A 20,777-nucleotide genomic window follows, 5' to 3' on the forward strand; every position below is an offset into this window, starting at 1 on the left:
AGATGCATCTTTGGATGCATGACAAGGTACGGCTGGCTTTGCTGGCTGCAGTCTGTCATTGGCGGCTCATGTTCATCTTGGAGTCAATAATGACTCCAAGATCCCTTTCTGCCTCTGTGCTTTCAAGAGGGGAACTCCCCAGCCTGTATGTATGCTGTGGATTCCTTCTCCCAAGGTGCAGCACCCTGCATTTGTCTACGTTGAACCCCATCCTAGTCTCATCTGCCCACTTTTGTAGTCTGTCTAAATCTATTTAGAGCCTCTCTCTCCCTTCAAGTGTGTCCACCTCACCCCACATCTTAGTGTCATCAGCAAGCTTGGACAGCGTGCTTTCCACCCCCTCGTTCAATTTGCTGATGAAGATGTTAAACAGTGCGGGCCCGAGGACTGAGCCCTGGGGTACCCCACTGCTCACATCTCACCAGTCTGTGGGCTGGATCCCGAACAGCATCACTGCATGGGATTGGGCCCTGTGTGCCCAGACCCTGCCTAACACTACCTGAATCAGACTCAGTGTACCCAGATCCCACCCCAGACTACCCTGATTCCATCTTGCAATGCCTTGATCAGATCCCATGCCACTTAGTCCCACACTGTTCTGGCCTTGTGTGCCTGATCTAGTGCACAGGGCGTGCCATCTGCCCACAAAGCTCCTCAGAGGTCCAGATATTTGGCAGCTGGGGAGTGGCAATTAATACTGCCACTGCACCCCTGCCACCAAATATCAGCCCCATTAGGAGCCCTGTGAGCCAGATGACATGGCTTCAGGGGTTGGATGTGGCTTGCAGGCTAGGTGTTAAGTATCCTTGGTGTAAACAGTACCTGTATAAACTGTTTTCTCTTGCATCTTGTGAGGCATAAAGGAACCAGAATAGCTTTAATTACACACAGATAGCTGCCTCCAGGTAGCAGAGATAATATAGCATGATGCCCCAGGACTGCCCTGTACATCCAAACAGGTCTTTTATCTATTCACTGATAGTCACCACCCACTGCAATCTGTAGGAGGACTACTATCTAGGTTAGTGGCACCTATCAATTCTATTTCTCTTGCTATCAAACCTTTCTAGCATTTGCTGCAATTAGAAAGGGCTCTAAGACAGCCCCATGACCGTGACCTACCCAGAAGCCAAAACTAGTGCACAATATCTCAGAACAGCCTTACCTGAGGTTTGGTTTCCTCCTCATCTTTATAGTAAAAGAGATGGTCCCCACGCAGCACAAACCACCGCTGCTGCCAGTTCTTCATGATGCTCCTCTGCTTCTTCAGCCAACCGCACTTGAGTACTCGTTCCTGTGGGCTAGGAGAAGATGGTCTTAACGGCAGCCCAGTCTGCTGTTCACCCATCACCAAACTCTTGGACCGGGCTGAAAGACAAGTACAGACCAAATGAAATGTGAGAATGTCCAAGGGAAAGACATTTTTAGAATGTAAACAACAGAGTCTGACTGCTATACCCTTGCTTCCTAGACAAGGGCAGCCTCCTCTAATGCCCCCTCCTCCCAGCATGGATGTCCCTTTCCATGTTTCCTTTCTCTTTCAAGGAATCTCTGCTTGTCCAGACAGCAATATCAATTCCATAGTACTCAAACACCAACTAAACATTTATCATAGCACTGTACATGCTAGCAACCCTCCAGGTGATCTCTCAGACAGTCTAGGCTTATATACCTGGCTCTTTAGGCCATCAGAAAATTGCCTGACATCCAGGCTATTCCTTCTAGCCCATCTCAACTACTGCCAGTGCAGTGCTAGGTTCCATGGATTCAAGACTGCTCTTAGAAGCAAATCCTTCTGAGTAACAATATAACCTGCCTCAACGAGGTGCCAACAGCTGTGCAGAGGCTAATAGCAGACTCTGAAAAACAAAAAGAATATTAATGAGGGGTGGAAACAAGTGTAGGCTGCTCCCCCAGCAAGCCTGTTCAAAATCAGCCTGCGTGGTACTTTTAACACCAAAATCACTGGCATTTGGCAAATAGCAAGTGCCTTTTGTACAATTTAAATGACTGCCCACCTTACACATTGGCACTTTAACTGGTTTATGCTGTAAACTGAAGGCTACACTATTCATATGAATTCTTATTGAGTTAGGAAACTCCCCTCTTTCTGAAATGATACTGTCCTAAGTCTCCCAAGCCCCACTCCAAAATGTCATCAATGAAAATGTGCAAATCTGCCTGGGGTCACTGAGGTGTAACACAATAGGAAAAAATTAAATGAGAAGTGTTAGGCTTGAACTCTGGGAAAGATTCTGGACTAGAACGCTTTCCCCAAGGGAAGCAGGAAGAGGTGCACAGACCTGGTAATTTTAAACCATCCTGAAGTAACAGATACCATAATATATTGCAGAGAGTAATCCAGTGCCCTGGAGAGGATACACTAAATACTCTAATAGGCCTCTTCCATCTCTACTCCCTCTGTTTTTATGAGGCACACAGCACTAGGAACTGCTATTCACTAGCACAGTCATTTTCCTTCATCAGCACTAACCTGATCCAGTTCCTTTCCCTTTCTATCTTGCATTCTTCCAACATTAGGGGGCTAATTGTATTTGCTACCATTTCCTTGGTCTTAAATGGATTATCAGAACTAGGTATAGACAATGTAACCCTTTCTGGTCTGCTGCACAGCAAGCAGCTAAAAGTGCTTCCTGTTCATTTATCATGTATCCCATCAGACTTGTCATCTAGTGGGTGAAATTCAAAATTACACAAAAACAGTGGGGCCCTGCAGCCAGTCTGAAGAGGCAGCTGGGCTTCCCTTCTTGTTCCTGGAGTCTGATAATAAGAAACCACAGAAGATTCCTTCAGCACAGTAGGTATGATCTCACTGAAGATGGAAGCAAGTCAGACACATACAGCATTGTGGGCTATAAGCAGAGAGCAGAAATTATCACATGGTATTTTTGAGCTCCTCCCCGTTTCATCTGTCCCATGTACTACCCTTGATCTCAGCATCATAGTCCCTCCTCTGCAGCAAGTAGCATTCAGGCTGCAGGTCTCATAGAAAGACTTCTCTCTACTTCTGACACTTCAGGATTGTTCCTCATAAAGCATCTGCCTCTGTGACATCCACATGTGCCTCTCTGTACCTCTTGCTTTTGACTCCACCACATAACAACATAATGTTGGCAATAGCTTGGCACAAACCCAGAGGTGGAGAACACTTTGCTGGTAACTTTGGCCCTGGTCCTGTAAGCTGCAGAGCAGCTTCTTCAATGGGCTTAGAGGAAGAGATGACCAAAAGAACCTCAGAGCACCAGCACCGGGACCTCAATAGTCCTTCATCTCCAGTTTCCTCAGGGTAATCCAGTGCTGAGGAGCATATTGCTCTTTGTGGAAATCTCTCCCTGTTTCTGGTAGTAATGCCATCACCTCTAGCTTCCCATAAGAAAAAATGAGGCTGTACTCCACTTGACTTGCTACTCACAAACAGGGAAGAATTGGTGAGGAATGTAGCAGCAGAAGGCAATTTGGGCAGCAGCAACCACAAGATGATTGAGTTCAGGATCCGGAGGAAAGGAAGCTTACAAGAAATGGAAACTTGGACAAATAACTAGGGAGACGTATAAGAGCACTGTCCAGGTATGCAGGGATGAAATCAGGAAGGCCAAAACACAGCTGAAGCTACAGCTAGCAAGGGAAATGAAAGGTAACAAGAAGGGTTTCTACAAGTATGTCAGCACCAAGAGGAAGGTCAGGGAAAGCGTGGGTCTGTTACCAAATGCAGGAAGCAACCTAGTGACAGGTGAGGTGGAAAAGGCTGAAGTACTCAATGCCTTTTTCATCTCACTCTTCACAGGCAAAGTCAACTCCCAGACTATTGCACCTGGCAGCACAGTTTGGGGAGGAGATAAGCAGCTAACAGTGGCAAAACAACAGGTTCAGGCCTGTTTAGAAAAGCTGGATGTGTACAAGTTCATGGGGCAGGATGAGATGCACCCAAAGGTTTTGAGGGAGTTGGCCAATGTAGTAAGAGAGCCACTGGCCATCATCTTTGAAAACTCATGGCAAATCAGGAGAGGTCCTGGATGATTTGAAAAGGACAAATATAGTGCCCATCTTTAAGCAAGGGAAGAAGGAGGATCTAGGGAACTACAGACTGGTCATCCTCATCTCAGTAGATGAGCTTTGTAGATGCGGGGAGAACAGTGTATATGATATACCTTGACTTTACCAAGGTTTTTGATATGGTCTACAACAGCAATTTTCACAGGTAGAGCAAGCTATGGAAGTACGGGCTGGATGAATGGACTGTAAGGTGGACAATAAACTGACTGGATCGTCAGGCTTAGAGGGTAGTCAGTAGCTTGATGTCTGGTTGGCAGTCTGTCAGCCCTGGGGATGGTTTTGTTCAATATTTTTATCGACGACCTAGAAGATGGGATGGTATACACCCTCAGCAAGTTTGCAAACAACACCACGCTGGAGGGAGCAGTGGATATGCTGGAGGGTGGGGCTAGGATTCAAAGAGACCTCAACGAATTGGAGGACTGGTTCAAAAGAAATCTCATGAGGTTCAATAACGACAAGTGCAGAGTCCTGCACTTAGGACAGAACAACCGTCCTTAGAACAGAACAATCCCATGCACTACTACAGGTTGGGGACTAACTGGCTAAGCAGCAGCTCTTCAGAAATGTACCTGGGGGTTACAGTGGACAATAAGCTGAACATGAGCCAAAAGAGTGCCCTTGTTGCCAAGAAGCTAATGGCATACTCAGCTGCATTAGTAGAAGCATTAACAGCAGACTGAGGAAAGTGAATATTTCCCTCTATTCAGCACTGGTGAGGCCATATCTGCAGTACTGTGTCCTGTTTTGGGCCCCACACTACAGAAAGTATGTGGACAAATTGGAGAGAGTCAAGCAGATGGCAATGAAGATGGTGAGGGGGTTGGGAACATGACTTCTGAGGAGAGGCTGAGGGAACTGGGCTTATTTAATCTAGAGAAGAGAAGATTGTGGGGGGATAGCAATCTTCAGTTATGCAAAGGGTAGTTTCCAAGGAGGATGGAGCTAAACTGTTCTCAGTGGTGGCAAATGACAATACAAGGAGCAATGGTCTCAAGTTGCAGCAAGGGACATTTAGGTTAGCTATTAGAAAGAACTTTCTCACTAGGAGGATAATAAAGCACTGCAACAGGTTACCCAGAGAGGTGATAGCATCTCCATCCTTGGAGGTTTTTAAGACCCAGCTAGACAAAGCCTTGGCTGCGATGATATAGTTGGCGATGATCCTGCTTTGAGCAGCAGGTTGGACTAGATGACCTGCTGAGGTCCCTTCCAACCCTAATTTTCTATGATTATATGATAATGTGGCAAGAACAAATTCATATGGCCAAACCAAAAGTCATTCCACAAAGTGTAGTCATGGTAGAATAATGATCTGATTGATTTCCCTATTATTCTTTACTGGAAAACTCTAAGTCATATTATTCCCCATGCATGCAGCAATGGGAAAGGATGGGGCTTTTCTCTGGCTTAGGGAACTGCTCATGTCATTTACAATGGCAAAGAACACAGCCAGCCTCATCTCAGCTAATTTCCTGGTTCTACAAAGGAGAAAATGCTATCACCTCATTATCCATGTTAGTGGTTAGCATGCAGTAAAGCCCTTTCAGTAACACTGAAACATGGAAACTCTTTCACTTTGGAAGTGGCTGAAGACCTATTGCCCACAGAGATCATAGTCTGTAGGGGTGGGAAGCAGAAAGCCTGCGTGTCAGTTCCACTTCCCTGCTAGGGAAGCTGGGCAGAGATCCTAGGCTTATTTGGAGTGGGAGTGGGCTTTGGGGCCCCACTGTTTGTGATGCCTGTCTGGGGGCAGCAGGCTCACAGGTGGCAGATAGAGGAAGGACCATCAGGGAAGGTTAGCTGAAAAATAAGCAGGCATAACTGACAAATAAGCAGTCTCAGACAGACCAACCAGCAGCAGCACCACCACCACCAAGATGTGTTGGGGTCAGCAGATAGCAATGCTTTCCTTCCTGAGAAACCACATATATCTTTGACAGTGCTGTACAGGGTGAGTACAGGATGCCACTATAATAAGCCAGCTCAATCCCAAGCCATGGGTCCTCAATGGTGGAGCAGGTGGAAGATGCTAGAAACTCCATGGCTGCAAAGACTGATGAAGTCTGCAGCAGAATGAGATCTCCAATTGCCTTGGCCTTCTTGCCTTATGATTAAGGCCCCATCTGTCAAGAACTGTGTGGAAGCTGATGTGCAGCAGCTTCTCCACGATAAAAAATCATGCACAGGTGTCTTCCATGAAAACGGCTTTTTCAATGTTTTTAAGCCCTCTGGCAACCAGCTAGTGATGACAGGAGCAGGAATTTGGGGTCTGAAAGCTCCTAGTTGTGAACTGGTACAAAGGCAACAGTTACAATAAGGTTGTCTAGCACTTGGACAAGGCAGGAGTGTGATTCAACAACTGTAACTGCAACTTAGCAGCCCTCTTCAGGATCTGCTCTGCTCACCTCACATGGAGGAAGTTAAAAAAAGGTGCCCTAAACATAGCTTATCTTCTTCTCGTCTAGACAACTGCATCCAATGGGATCATCTTTACAGTGGTCAAAAGATAAAAGAAAACACAGTCAGTTTTGGGGCCTGGATCATCAGGACCCTCATGGACAATCTAAACAGCAAATGCCCAGAGCATGGCATCACAGCCATGACTCAAGTGACAATATCAGTGTCATGCGTTGAGCAAGGCCTGGTAAGCAGGAGATAGGCAGCTCAAAGAACATGGAGGTGGCTATGCCTTCTTCTGGAAGATTAAACAGGAAGGACAACACTGGGTTCATGTAGTTGGTTTTGCCATCAAGAATAAACTCATAAACCAACTCAATGAGTTCCCTATCAGAATGAGCATCTCATGACTATCTAAAACTGGAGGGGAGCCAATACACCACTAATCATCAGTGCGTATGCCCCAACTCCTGACACTGCCAATGAAGCCGAGAAGAAATTCTACGTCAACCTTGACCAAGTCCTTTCTGATTTTCCGGAGGGAGGCAGACATTCTTCTCAGCAATTTCAACACCCGAGTTGAAATGGACTGAAACCTCTGGAACAGAGCCCTCAGCAAGGAAGGAATAGAAAAGGTCAACTCTAACGGCATCTGTCGGCAATGGATTTATGACCCAAATACCTTGTTCCGGGCAGACCCAAAACCCTCAGACCAACCACAACTTTTCTATTCAATAATTGGCAAATCTTATTGATATACAGTGATATCAGGTAAGAATAATACAAGCAGTTTGATATCTACCAGTCCTAGGGCTGTCATCAGAGTCAAGGTACGTCTGGCTAGGACGCAAGCTTCACTTTGAGGTTCTCTCTTGAATGTCAGCAGCCTGGATGTGGAGGCCAAGGCCCACCTCCACCCCTGTAGGTTGGATGAGACAGGCTGGTAGTCTGCCCTCTGTCCATGGTGCCTTGTGTTCCCGTCTCAGGGACCCTTTATTGTTCTGAAATTACTTCTTTTGTATTCTTTTCCCCACCTGATGACTCTATCCGTGGGCATCACTGATTGGTCTTTCTGCAGTCATACTCTCCACATTCTGTCCTGTCAGCATATTCCTTTGTTTCACAAGTCCATCACACGCACACTTCCTAATTTGGACTTTACCGGTGTTCTCCTAATTTCGTCTGTTCTGCAAAACTGGAAAGCCCAAGGGCTCTGCACTTGGGCACTGTGACCTGATGCCACCTTATCTCATGTTATGGAACAGCGTGGTACATGTCTTTAATTTCCCAGCCTGCATTTCTCCTTGCTTCAGACACAGTGGGCCTTGAGGAAACTTTCAGAAACAGGATTTTAGAAATCACTTAACTCTTGCCATTGTCCTGGACCATTATTCTAATGCATATCTATTTTACCTGTAGGTGAATTCCCAAAAGCAAGCCTCTAAATACTATTTTCTAGCTATCAATCCCCTCCTTGAAGGTCTACACCTTCACATCATAAATGAACCATAAATCAAGGGAATCATCTGGAATGTTCATGAGATTTGTGGGAAGACCTCCAGTCATCCTGGAAAAAGTATAATGGCATTCATAGTCAGGGGCTCCAATGGGCTGGACGCTGTAATGAACCCTTAAACCATTGTTCAAATGTTGCCCATTCCCTCTCTGACTTGGTCTCTTGTCTCAGAATTCCCTAGCCCAGTAGCCAAGTTTTAGCTAATCAGGTTGAAACAGGCCTCCTATACTGGCGCTAGGGAATGTACTGCTCAAGATGCCTATTAAACCTTTTACTCAGCATTCCAGGTAGCGTTCCACTCAGCCATCAGTGTCTGTTCTGATTGCCAAGATGGCTATTTAGATCAGATAAACATCCCATAGTCTGAATCTCTAGGGACCAGACAAGTTCTTGGCAATTTGACCCCTTCTGTACAATGGGCAATGCTTTTCTTGTTATCTCAACTGAATGCTTTGTGCCATCGTAGCACTACCAGTGCCCGTTCATCCTGTAAAAGGCTGGAGAAATGCCAAAGGTCAGGCCCTTCTTGTACAAACAGAAGGCCTGGTTTTCATCCAGATCCCACCATTCTACTTTGTGTTCCAGATCTTTGCACAAATTCTGGGAATTAATAAAACTACATTCCATTCCATTCCTATTTCTAACATAAAAAGCTTAAAATATATATATCTAGCACAAGCAAAGCAAAGCAAGAAAAAAGAAAAGGATGACAATAAAACAGACAGTCAATCCGGACTTCTTGATCTTTGGCATGGCTGAACTCTTTGAGGCCTTGGAGGCAATGCTCCATGTGACGCACCATTTTTTGTAGTCACTCTGCAGGTATTTCATAGCCTATCAAGACATTTTTCTTTGCATTTTACTGTCTGGCATAGTTAATATCACAACCACTTACAGCAATAGCATTTTACAAACACAGCGAAACAATTACTGTGCATAACAGTCAAGCTCAGTTCCTTTCTGTACCAAGCAAACTGCTTGATGCTTCAGTGGTGGTTCACCTCCTGCAAAACACGAAGACAAAGAGGGAGGGGCTCACCCCCCTCTAGGTTAGTTCACTCTCAGCTGATACACTGCGACTTACTTTGCCCTGGCCCTTGCCATGCTGGTACTCATCCAGAGATTTGCTTTCTCGCTCCTTGCAGAGGCTGCTTCTTGAGCAGTATTTTCTTCTCAAAGTCACAGGCATTCCAAGGTGCATCCTGCCACGCATCTTTCCTCCTTGGCCTTTACCAAGGGTTCTTCTGTCAGGGCACGCGTTCCCTAACCTTCTCCCATCAGAGGTAACCCGCAAGGTAGTAGGAGGTAGGGTTTTCAGGCGCCCTATACTCACCTTTCCCTGGGGTGGCACAACATGTGCATTTCTGTAGAGACTACCCTGCCACAAGTGCTCTGCCACATTAGCCAGTCCCAGGAGGGCATAAGTTTCAAGTCTCACCCAAGACCAATTTCTAGACTCTCTTGCTCTGGTCATCTTCACTCCTCATGGACACAGTCTTTCACTTTTGGGCTCCCTGGCCCTTCCTTGGGCTAATTGAGAACTCAGGCTCCCAGCTCTGGCAGTCTTAGCAGTAGTCTCCTTCAACCTTTTGACCTCTCTGGGCCCCTCCTCTGGATTGCCAGACCACTGGTCTTTCAGGACCTTTCCAGACCCCCTTGGGCTACGGGCTCCTGGACCCCTTTGGTCTCCAGCTGTGTCTCCCAGACTTCGACTCCTCTGGGCCCTGCAGACCTCTCATCAGGTTTCTCTCTCTCTTGGCTCCACTCAGCCTCTGGACACATCTGGTTTCACTCCTTTCCTGGGCCACAAGTAACCGACTCTGCCTCTCGCACCATTCAGGCTGAGTCCCTGGCTTTTCATGCTCTCACAAACTTTGGCTAGGCTCTGCTCTTTAGCCCTCACTCTCAGTCCCTTTCTGGATTCTGTGGCTTCGTTCTCTCAAACCCTTCCATAAATCTCTCTTGCCCTTGATAGACCTTAGCCATATCCTTCCTGGGCTACAGGCTTCACAATCCATGCTAGCTTTGCTTTCTACAAACCAATCCAGCACATCTCTCTCTCTCCGACAGTCTAGCTACTGTCCTTCTGCATCCTGGTTACTTTTACCACAGTAAGCCCTGTTTTTACATCTCTCACAATCTTTCAGGAAAGCTTCTAGTCCTAAAAAGAGCTTTCAAACCATGCATCTGCAAACAAACAAAAAAACCCCCAACCACACACCTCTGATAAGACCCATTTTTTCCCCTCTGGCTCAGGGTATCACCTCCTGCTCAGAAAAACTCCTCAGCACTGAGACTGTTTACACAGCTGCACTCTGAACTTTCATAAACACCTTCCTGCCCTGACAAGCTGTTAACACTTTCCCTTCTAGGATTGGCCTCGCCAATGCACAGATCCTCTGCTACTGCCTTGCAACACAAACGCATGTTAGCACAACAGCAAAAAGAACAAGCAGGTATCCAATAACATGTCTCGTCTCTCCCTGTGCCCCCTCCTACCTTCCTAAGATAAGCTGCCTCCAAAAATCAAATTTCTGTGACACTATTTATTCTTGGGGGCACACCAGACCGTAAGGTATCTGTTTGACTTCCCCATCCCCAATCTCAGGGTGGAGCTGGACACTTCCCGTTCTTCCTTTATCTGTCTCTGAGCTCCCTGAAGCTGCATTGACTCTATAACATTTTGTCTTGCCATAGCCTGTACCTATATCCTCCACTTTACAGTCTTTTACAACACTACTCAAACCACCAACACATGCGCGTTAACAATCTGCACAGCAGCATTCTCCTGTAATCACTTACAAATGCCTCACAATCCCAACAACTTTTTGCCTGTTCATTCATATAGTCCTCCAGCAGAGAGATCAGTTTTCTCTGCTCTCTCCTAGCTTCCTATCAAATCAGCAATAGGAGGGTACCTTACCTAACTCAAGCAGACCACAGCACGTACCCTTGTCACTACTCTGGCTGACCCGGACAAACAACGCCCCCTTGGTCAGAACTGCAACAAACCAACCTCCTGCACAAAAACTTTGACAGACATGGTTACTTAGCTTACAACCCTAGTTGGCTTTACCTTCCTACAAGTTTTTGGTGACGCCTCTAGAGGGGTTCACTCTGTATCAACAAATTCCCTGAGCAGTCAGATTACTGCCCTCAAGTCCTGGTCCCATTGTTCCAGTCTCTAATTGTTGGCACTGAACCCAGTCCCTGAGTCACCATTCTGGTGGAGTTGCCAATTGCTGGCACTTGATTTATGACTCCGATACCTTGTTCCAGGCGGACCCAAACCCTTGGACTAACCATGACTTTTCTATTCAATAAATAGGCAAATTTTATTGATATACAGTGATATCAGGCAAAAAGTTTTCAACCAGCAATGACTGCGCCTCAGTTCAACTTCACAGGCTACAATATTGCCACTACACAAAGAGTAATACAAGCAGTTCTATATCTACCAGTCCTAGAGCTGTGAGAGTCATGGTACATCTGGCTAGGATGCAAGCTTCACTTCTGAGGTTCTCTCTTGAATGTCAGCAGCCCAGAGGTTGGAGGCCAAAGCCCACCCCTACTCTAGTGGGGTGGATGAGACAGGTTGGTAGTATGCTCTCTGTCCGTGGTGCCTTGTGCTCCCCTCTCGGGGACCTCTGAAATCCCTTCTTTTGCATTCCTTTTCCCCTCCTGATGACTCTTCATCCACAGATTGGTCTTTCTGTGGTCATCATACTTTCCACATTCTGTTCTGTCAACACACTCCTTTGTTTCACAAGCCCATCACGTGCACACATCCTAATTTGGATTTTACCCGTGTCCTCCTAATTTGGTCTATTTTGCAAAACTGGAAAGCCCAAGGGCTCTGCACTTGGGCACTGTGACCTGGTGCCACCTTATCTCATGTTATGGAACAGCATGGTACATGTCTTTCATTTCCCAGCTTGTGTGTCTGCTGGCTTCAAAAACAGTGGGCCTTGAGGAAACTTTCAGAAACAGGCTTTTAGAAATCAATTAGCTCTTGCCATTGCCCTAGACCATTATGTGACAAGGGACCCTCATGAGGCCAGTTGTAGTGTTGGCCTTCTCACCTGTCTAGAGAAGTCTGCCCTCATTTACCTGCCATGTCTTGATGAAAAATAACTGTTGTAAAATACGGAAGGCTGCCCATTAAGTGCCCTGATGCCTAGGGCATTATACATGGCTCTGACCTTCCCTATACTATGTCCCATGCCTTGCAGATCACATCCAGATTACCATCCTGGACCATAACTTCGGCCACACTCATTGGGCTCCATGCCCCTCACTCATACTGTGGGCTCTTAGCTTCTCGCTAGGCTCCATGCCCTTTTCCAGACTCTGGGCTACTTGCCCTCACTTGCTCCTTGCCCCACTCTGGATCCCTTTGGTCCTGCCAACATCCTTGCCGGGTTACTTACCAGCTTGTGAGGGCTGAGGCTATAAGGCACCTCATCCTCACCTCTCACTAGGGAGGCAACTGGTGTTGCATTTCCCAGGGACCAGCCCCACAGAGGCAGCACCACCATACCATCCTACCCTAGCAGTATGTATTTTTACATCATTCCCAAGGAGCTTCCTGATATACCTATAGCTCCTGCTCTTACCTCCAAGATGTTATAAGCAGCAGCTCCAGCCAAGCGATGCTCTCCCTACAGCTGCAGCCAACAAACTGCTAGCTCCCCCTGCTCAGGCCTATCTTATTGCAAGCAGCTGAGCCCTCTTCTCCAATCAGGCAGTCCCCTGCCAGCCATGTGACTCCTGACTGGGGAGTGCAACTACCTGCAGGCTGTTCTGCTGCTAGCTCTAAGCCCTTAAAGTGGGTTCCAAAGGTGCTCTGCCACACATTATTCTAATGCATACCTGCTTTAACTATAAGCCAATTCCCAAAAGCAAGCCTCTAAGTAGCATTTTCTAGCCATCAGCATTCTCCTCTTGATCAAATGTGCAGAACATGGACTCACTATCACCAACCCCGTTTCACCAGAAAAATACACAAAAGACATCATGGCAATACCTGCAATCTAAGCCCTGGCACTCGATTGACCACATCATTGTTCATGCATGGGATCGCAAAGATATTGGCATCACCCGAGCTATGCTAGGAGCTGACAATCACTAGACTGAGCATCAACTCATCCGCTTGGTTAGATTAGTCAAACTGGTTCCCAAACAATGACTGCAGCACAAGCAATGCAGATGAAAGGTCAATGTTGAAAGACTCAAGGACCCAATCAAGTGAGACCTCTTCCATCAGTGCTTCAATGAAAAAAACTGGTGAATTCCAACCAACAATGGGAAAATGTTAGCAAGAGTTGGGGGACCTTCAACTCCACCATCATTAGCACCTGTGAAAAGATACTTGGATTCTCTATCAAGAAACACCAAGACTAGTTTGATGAGAATGACAGAGATCCAAGAGCTGATCAACCACAAGTGCAAAGCCTTCTGTGCTTGGCAGAATGACACCAACTCCAACCAAAATAAACTGAATCTCCAACAAGCCATGGCAGATGTCCAGAGGACCTGCAATATGAAAAACAGATGGTGGGAAGACAAGGAGAAGGAGATTATACATCTTGCTAACATCCCTGTTATGCATGTTTTTTTCAATGCCATAAAAGCCATCTATGGTCCAAGCACCTGAAGACCAACCCACTTGGGATCTGAGAAGACTTGATCAAGGAAAGGGGAGCCATTGACTCCTGTTGGAAGCATTTTGTAGACCTTCTCAATTGAGACTGTGTTCTCAACTCCATCCTGAAAAACCCTATGATAATCTCAGAATCCTCCCAGTCCTTGATGAAGAGGAAAGCCATCAAGAAGATGAAGAATGACAAGGTATGTGGGAACCCCACCAACATCTTCAAGCAGCAGAAGAGGAGCTCACACCACAGCTCCATGCCCAGGAAATCCCAGATGACCTCAAGGATGCCATGATTATGACAAATCTTCCAGAAAGGAGAGAAGTCCAACTGTGGACATTACAGAGGGATCACTTTGCTGTCTAGCACAGGAAAGATCATTGAGAGAGCCCTCCTGGACCTTCTCCTTTCACTTTCAAGGAGCTTCTCCAAGGATATCAGTGTGGGTTTAGGGCATCAAGAGGCACAACTGACATGATTTGTACAGCATGCCAGCTGCAGAAAAAGATGCCAGGAACAACATAAACCTCTCTGTGTGGCCCTCACAAAAGCCTTCAACTATCAGCCAAGAAGCACTGCGAAGGATCCTTCTGAAGTATGGATGCCCACTGAAATTCATCACCATTCTCTGCCTGCTCTATGATGGTAGTGGTCCTAGTGGTTCTCAGTAATGGATCTATCACAAATCCCTTTGTGGTCAAGGTAGGAGTTAAGCAAGGCTCCATCAATCACCCTAACACTCTTCTCAATATTCCTTACCAAGACGCTACATCTGACCACCAACAAGCTTCCAGCTGGACTGGAGTTAAACTACCACATGGATTGTAAACTGTTTAAAACTCAGCCAACTCCAAACTAAAACCAAGACCACCCTAACCTCAATCATCAAGCTCCAGTAAGCTGATGATACCATAGTCTGTGCTGACTCAGAAGAAGGCTTTCAGGCAATTGTCAACCTCTTTATCAAGGCATAATGAAAATGGGACAGATGCTTAACATTCAGAAGAATAAGGGCCTCCATCAACAAGATCTTAATGAGCAGTTCCCAGCTCCAGTAATTCAGATTTATGGTGAGACTCTAGAGAACACTGAGTATTTCCTATACCTTGGAAGCTCTCGCAGAGGGCTGACATTGACAAAGAAATCCAATCTGTAACACTGTATTAAACCTAGCTCAGAGCAATTAGCTATTAAATGGCTCCCAGTCTGCAAATGATTGTTGTGTTCTGGAAGTCATACTTGATGACCGATAAGGAACCATCTCATTTTCTGAATACATCATGACAATATTGTTAATTGAAGCCCAAGATTACATTTGTTCATTTTAATTGTTTTATGACATCTTTTTTGTAATTGTTGTTTTTCAACATCAGAAATCTATTTTCAGAGTTTTAGCCTTAATAGAGAATTTCCCGAAAGTCTTGGCTTCCTGATGGCTTTCATGATTCACAGTACTGAGTTCTACTTTAAATTCTCAGGAAGTGAACAGAAAGTAAGGGTCTAGGGGTTAGGTTACTAGCCTATGACTTGAGATTCGATTTTCTGTTCCACCACAGACAACCTACATGATGTTGGGCAAGTCACTTAGGGCTAAACTCTAGGTTGCTGCTAAAATGTCTCCAGCGAAGTTATCGGCTTTTCTCAGGCTAAAGCAAGGGAGGCATTCCACTTCACCTGTTCAGACTCTGTACTTTCAAGGGGAAGTAGTGCCTCCAGAGATGTGATCTCCTTCAGCCTGCAGAATCACACTGGTGTCCCATCACTTCAGTAATTACATACTTTCAGAAACTGATGTTGTATTGCCCAACAGGTATAGTCCTTTGTTCAGTTCAACTGGGACTGCCCATCTGTTTAGATTCCACTTCTGCCTGACTGCAGAAGACACAGATGTCACAACACGACTTCTAAACTGAGCCTGGAGACATTTACACTAGAGATGTCAAGAGACTGAATAGCACAGGGTACAAACTCATATGGTGCACGGGCCATGCAAGTAGCCTGTGACTGTATCATCTGGTCGACAGGCTGTTTGGCAGAAAATCTGGCAGGGTGGCAAAGTTGTGGCAGCATTTATTGCCACTGCTCCTGGAGCCATGGCAGTTGTCGCTCATCCCATTACTAAACTTCAACCTGCAGACCAGATGACACAGCTCTTAGTTCCCAATTCAACTTGTGGGGCTGCCAGAGATTTGGTGGAAAGACAAGCATCAGCGGCTGCCACTTCCAAGAGCCACAGAAATTAACACTGCTGCCACTCACTCTACTTTCAATTTTCCAGCCCCACAGACCCAGTGACAGCTCTACAAGCTGGATCCAGCCTGCAGGCCCCATCTTTGACATGGATTACTCCAATTAATAGACAGCATTATCTTCAATATAGAGCTTCTCCTCCCCCTTAAATAGCCTAGTGATTAGAGTACTTGCCCAGGATTGGCTTTGGGGCTGAACTATCAGGCGTGCTATATGTAAGCCACAAGATAGTACCAGACTATTCAGCACTGGTTCAGCCTCAGCTGAAGCATTATGCTGAGTGCCCCACAATTTAAGAAAGATATGGAAGAACTGGAGAAGATCCAGAAAAGCAAGTGACAAAGATGATAAAAAGGTTGGAATACAAGCCATATGGGAAAAATCTGAGAGATGTTTACTTTGGCAAAAAGGAAATTAAGGGTGGATGATAAAATTTTCCCAATATCTGAAAGTTTGCCAAAAGGAAGATGAAGAACTAAAGCTCTCCCTTGCCACGCATTGCAGAACACAATGACATGGGTTTAAACTGCAGCAAAGCAGATTTCATTGAATGTCAAAGAGGCCTAGAACCTGGATCTCCCACTAGGCAGAAGATAGCTCGCAACAGCTGCTAATATCAGTATTGCCAACTCTCATTATTTTTGGCATTGCTCTTAAAGTCTAGATTTCAGGAATGTGAAAAAAAAGTTAGCCCTTTCTTTTATTTATATAAATAAATAAATAAATAAATAAATAAATAAATAAATGTGTGTGTTTATAGATAGAGATATATATAAAAAAAGAAAGGAGCTAAGTTTTTTCACATTCCTGAAACAGACTTTAAGAACAATGCCAATGCACTGGGGTTCCTAAAATACCACCTAGATGCAGCCTGCAGGGAGCTACTGTTAGGCAGCAGTCTGTACCCCCAGCAGTGCCACCTGGTATTAGGGTAGCACCAGCTTCAAGGCTTAAGCTAACTGCCAGCTGGATAGGCTAGGCTTAGTACATCAGCCCAGGCCCTTCACTTGGGCTTTGCTACTCAGTGCCTCACCCTCCAGCAGCTCTGCTTTGCTCCCACCTTGCCTCTGCCTTGGACTCTGGTACCTCGCTCCTGCTAACCTTGTTGTGTGCTCTAGACTCCCCAGGGCCTGACCCTGGCCTAGCTGAGGCTACTGCTACAGAAACTGCTATGGACTAGGAATGTGATTCAGATGCTGTGGTTTTGACCTTTGTGCAGCCTTGGTCCCTGATCTGGATTCCCCACAGGCTCAGGTACTTGTTTAAACCCACGCTCCCCAGAACTACTTATGCTCCAATCCTTACAGTCTGAGTGGCCAAAAAAGATCCTTCCCCACTATCCCCGAGGGGAAGCATGTGATTATTTCCCATCTGGATGTGCCCCAGCCCCACTCCCAATGGAGGCCTTGATGGTCAGCCTACAGAACCTGAAGGCCCAAGCAGGGGCTTTGCAGACACAAGATACAGCCCTATGGACCAACCTGAGATGCTGAAGAAGGTAAATGTGGCCCTGGCAGGCACAGGAGGCACAAGCTGCTACTCTGGTTGCCCCTTTAATATCTGGCTCCTTCACACCCCCCTGAACCAAAGTACTCCTGCCCAAGCAATTTGATGCAACTCCAGGGCAGTTTAAGGATTTGTTGAATTAGTGCAAGCTCCTCTTCTCCCTGTGCCCTCAGAACAACCCCATGAACAGAGACAGGGTAGGCCTGATGGCCAACACTCTTGCCTGAGTTTCTATACTTTTGGAAAGCTACCATTTCCTGCTGGACACCCTAGAGAAATTAATTAAGGCCATGAATGTATTGTGTGGTAATGCCCTTTCGTTGCAGTGATTGCCCTGCAGGCCCAGAGTGCGTCTCTTAAACCTTGGCCAGGTATACAATGGAATGTTGTTCTCCGATAGGTAACATGGAGTGGAATAAAGTTACCCCTTCCATTTCCATGGGGGATTGAGGGATGAGGTAAAAGATGAACTAGACAGAATCAAGGGTCTCGTTCATCTAGACCCACGTGGGTCTATCCATCTGCATACACTACTTCCCAAGAGAGTGGTGAAGCAGGGTGGGGCTCCTCCACTCATGTCCCAAAGCCATCAACCTCTCCCGGAAGAGCAAACAACCGAACCTATGCAGGTGGATGCAGTGTGACCACGTCTACCCAAGGAAGCAACCAAAATGCTGGCTTGCATCCATAGATGCTTCCCAAGGAAATCCCGGGATGTCATTCTCCTGCTGTACTCCGCCTTGGTGAGGCCACAGCTGGAGTACTGCGTCCAGTTTTGGGCCCCACAATTCAAAAAGGATGTGGAGAAGCTTGAGAGAGTCCAGAGCAGAGCCACGCGCATGATCAGAGGTCAGGAAAACAGACCTTACGAAGACAGGTTGAGAGCTATGGGACTCTTTAGCCTGGAAAAGCGCAGGCTCAGGGGTGATCTGATGGCCACCTATAAGTTTAATCAGGGGTGACCACCAGGATGATGAATGGTTATAAACTACTGCAAGACAGTTTCAGGCTGGACATAAGGAAGAATCTCTTTACTGTCCGAGCCCCCAAGGTCTGGAACAGTCTGCCATTGGAGGTGGTTCAATCACCTATACTGAACACCTTCAAAGAGCAAATTGGATGCTTATCTTGCTGGGATCCTATGACTCCGGCTGATTTCCTGCCCTTCGGGTTGGGGGCTGGACTCAGTGATCTTCCAAGGTCCCTTCCAGCCCTAATGTCTATGAAGTCTATGAAATCTAAGAAAGGAACTGATGGAATTGCAGGCTTAGGCTGTTACTACATAGAGGGTTGGGGGAGGAGGCCAGGTCACATGGTTATTACCTTCCCTACTAGAAGATGACATACTACCTAGGCAGGAAACTCAGGAGACAGCTTCAACGAGGGCTGGACATGTCTCTTAAGTTTCCATGCTTTGCCCTGTTCTGTCTGCTGCAAGAGTTAATGTTGCTGCAGGTCACTAGCTCTCATCTCTAAGTCACCCAACTGTGGCTAAGGTTCACCAGTTAGCAATGGTGGTTTCAGAGACATCCAGTTTTCTGAGGCTCACAGCATTCCTGCCCCAGAGAGGGCCATGCCTTCTGAAACCAGCTCCAGGCCCAACATCAGTTTCTAGAGGCCATACAAAACAACATAACTGACATCATCTGACCTATGATGTGTGGCCCAAAGAAGTTCCAGGAGTCAGTGGGCCAGTGGAGATCAAGCTGCACCTTTATGGGGGTCTCAATATCTATGGAACCCCCTCCCAGAATTCCTCACAGTTGCCCAAGCTCACCTACTTCTCCCTCACTTCCTGTGCATCCCAACCCAGCTCAGCTCTGCCCAGCAACATCACAGGGACTCTGCTTTTCTCCTCCCACTTAGAGAACTAAATTTCAGTATAGATCCTGTGCGTGCAATCAATGGAAACCTACTTAAATCAGGGATGTTGGTATAAATTCAATCAATATAATTCAATAGCAATTAAAAGTGTAATCTTTTGCAATTTCATAGACAACTTACATTAATAAACTCGTTACAATTGATTTTTCATTGAGAAACTTCTGGCCTTTGATGAAAGCACTCTGGTCTATTGGTTTAGTGTTATTCTGAGGATTAATATTTCTAGTATAGACTTTTTAAAAAAAAACTATAAGCCATAAAGGGAAGTAATTCAATGTACCACCAGCAGTATTTTTGACTATTCTGTTGTGGTCAAATATTGAAAGCATTAAAGAAAAAGAATCCACATACAACATAAGACTACATAAAAGTTTCAAACCTTAAAGAGACTACTGCACTTCATATTATTGTCAGGTTGTAGGAAATAGTCTCTCCAGGTTAGATTTCACAGAGTGGAAACTAATACACACATCTGTATTTGTCTTTGGATAGCACTGATAAGATACTGATCTGTTTTCATCCATGTTTGTGTGAAGCCATGGTGCACTTCCTGAAAGTAAAATTTGAGAATTTGTCATCTTGAAATCCTGTAAACACACAGAAATTACTTACTTCATACCTGGACTGATTAATTATGGGATATAGATGGACCCCCTTTTACACACACACACACACACACACACACACACACACACACACACACACACGTAAATGCTGGAGGCTACAAGTGATGGAGAAGCAGTGGGGAAAAACACTTGGTCATACCCAATTCACTCTCCCTTTCAGCATCCATTTTCTGCCAATGTGATACAGGATACTGGGCAACATGGACCTGAGGTCTAACCCACTAAATGGCAATATTTATGGGCATCTTTAATGTTTGTTCCAGGATCGGGCAGGCGGGGGGGAGGGAAAAGGGGAGGTGCTTTAATTAAAGTGGCTCTGAGAGCAACTGTAATTAAAACGCCTGCAGCATCTCATGTATTTAGTGTCCTGTGCTTCAAAATGGTCGGCAGGAGTGATTTAACTAAAAGTGCCCCCACCACCATTTTGAAGTGCAGGGATGCTGACAGCATGCAGGAGCAGCAACCCCACATGTGTACAGGTAGTTACTTAGCACATGTCAGAGCAGACTCGATTAAATCGAGTCTGCTGTAGCATGCTCCATCAGCCTCTGCATCACACGTATTCAGTGTCTCCATGTTTCAAAATGGCAGTAGGGGTTCTTTAACTAAAGCTCATCAAATGAACTTTAGTTAGAGCACCCCGATGTCATTTTGAACCATGGGGAACTGAATGCACATGACACTGTGTGCACTTTAAACAGAGAGGCTCTCAGAGCCACTCTAATTAAAGCACCCCCCGCCTCGGAGCACAGTGTAGACACCCTGAAACGCTGCAGCTTGCAGAGACTGACAGGGATCCAGGTTCCAGCTGGGGCACACTACTGCAAAAGAAGGAACACGCACATTGCTCCTTCCTGGAGAGTCTAC

The 20,777-nt window shown here is 46.0% G+C and overlaps 1 protein-coding gene across 3 annotated transcripts in view; it reads right to left on the reverse strand.

The window, feature by feature from the left end:
- Positions 1-9,589, reverse strand: part of ARHGAP22 (Rho GTPase activating protein 22) — a 368,091-nt gene extending 358,502 nt beyond the window's left edge. For 2 of the 3 annotated variants that reach the window (XM_019502551.1, XM_019502550.1), the window contains exons 1-2: positions 9,585-9,589; positions 1,166-1,368 (exon numbers count right to left, since the gene is read on the reverse strand). In XM_019502551.1, coding sequence (XP_019358096.1) covers positions 1,166-1,348 — 183 coding nt within the window. In that variant the 5' untranslated portion in view covers positions 1,349-1,368; positions 9,585-9,589. Of the gene's footprint in view, positions 1-1,165; positions 1,369-9,584 lie in introns of those variants that run through there. The other variant, XM_019502554.1, reaches the window with a different exon arrangement.
- Positions 9,590-20,777: the final 11,188 nt, after the last annotated feature.

Source organism: Gavialis gangeticus, unplaced genomic scaffold (assembly GCF_001723915.1).
Source record: "Gavialis gangeticus isolate Ggan-Ray unplaced genomic scaffold, GavGan_comp1, whole genome shotgun sequence".
Lineage (NCBI taxonomy): Eukaryota > Metazoa > Chordata > Crocodylia > Gavialidae > Gavialis > Gavialis gangeticus.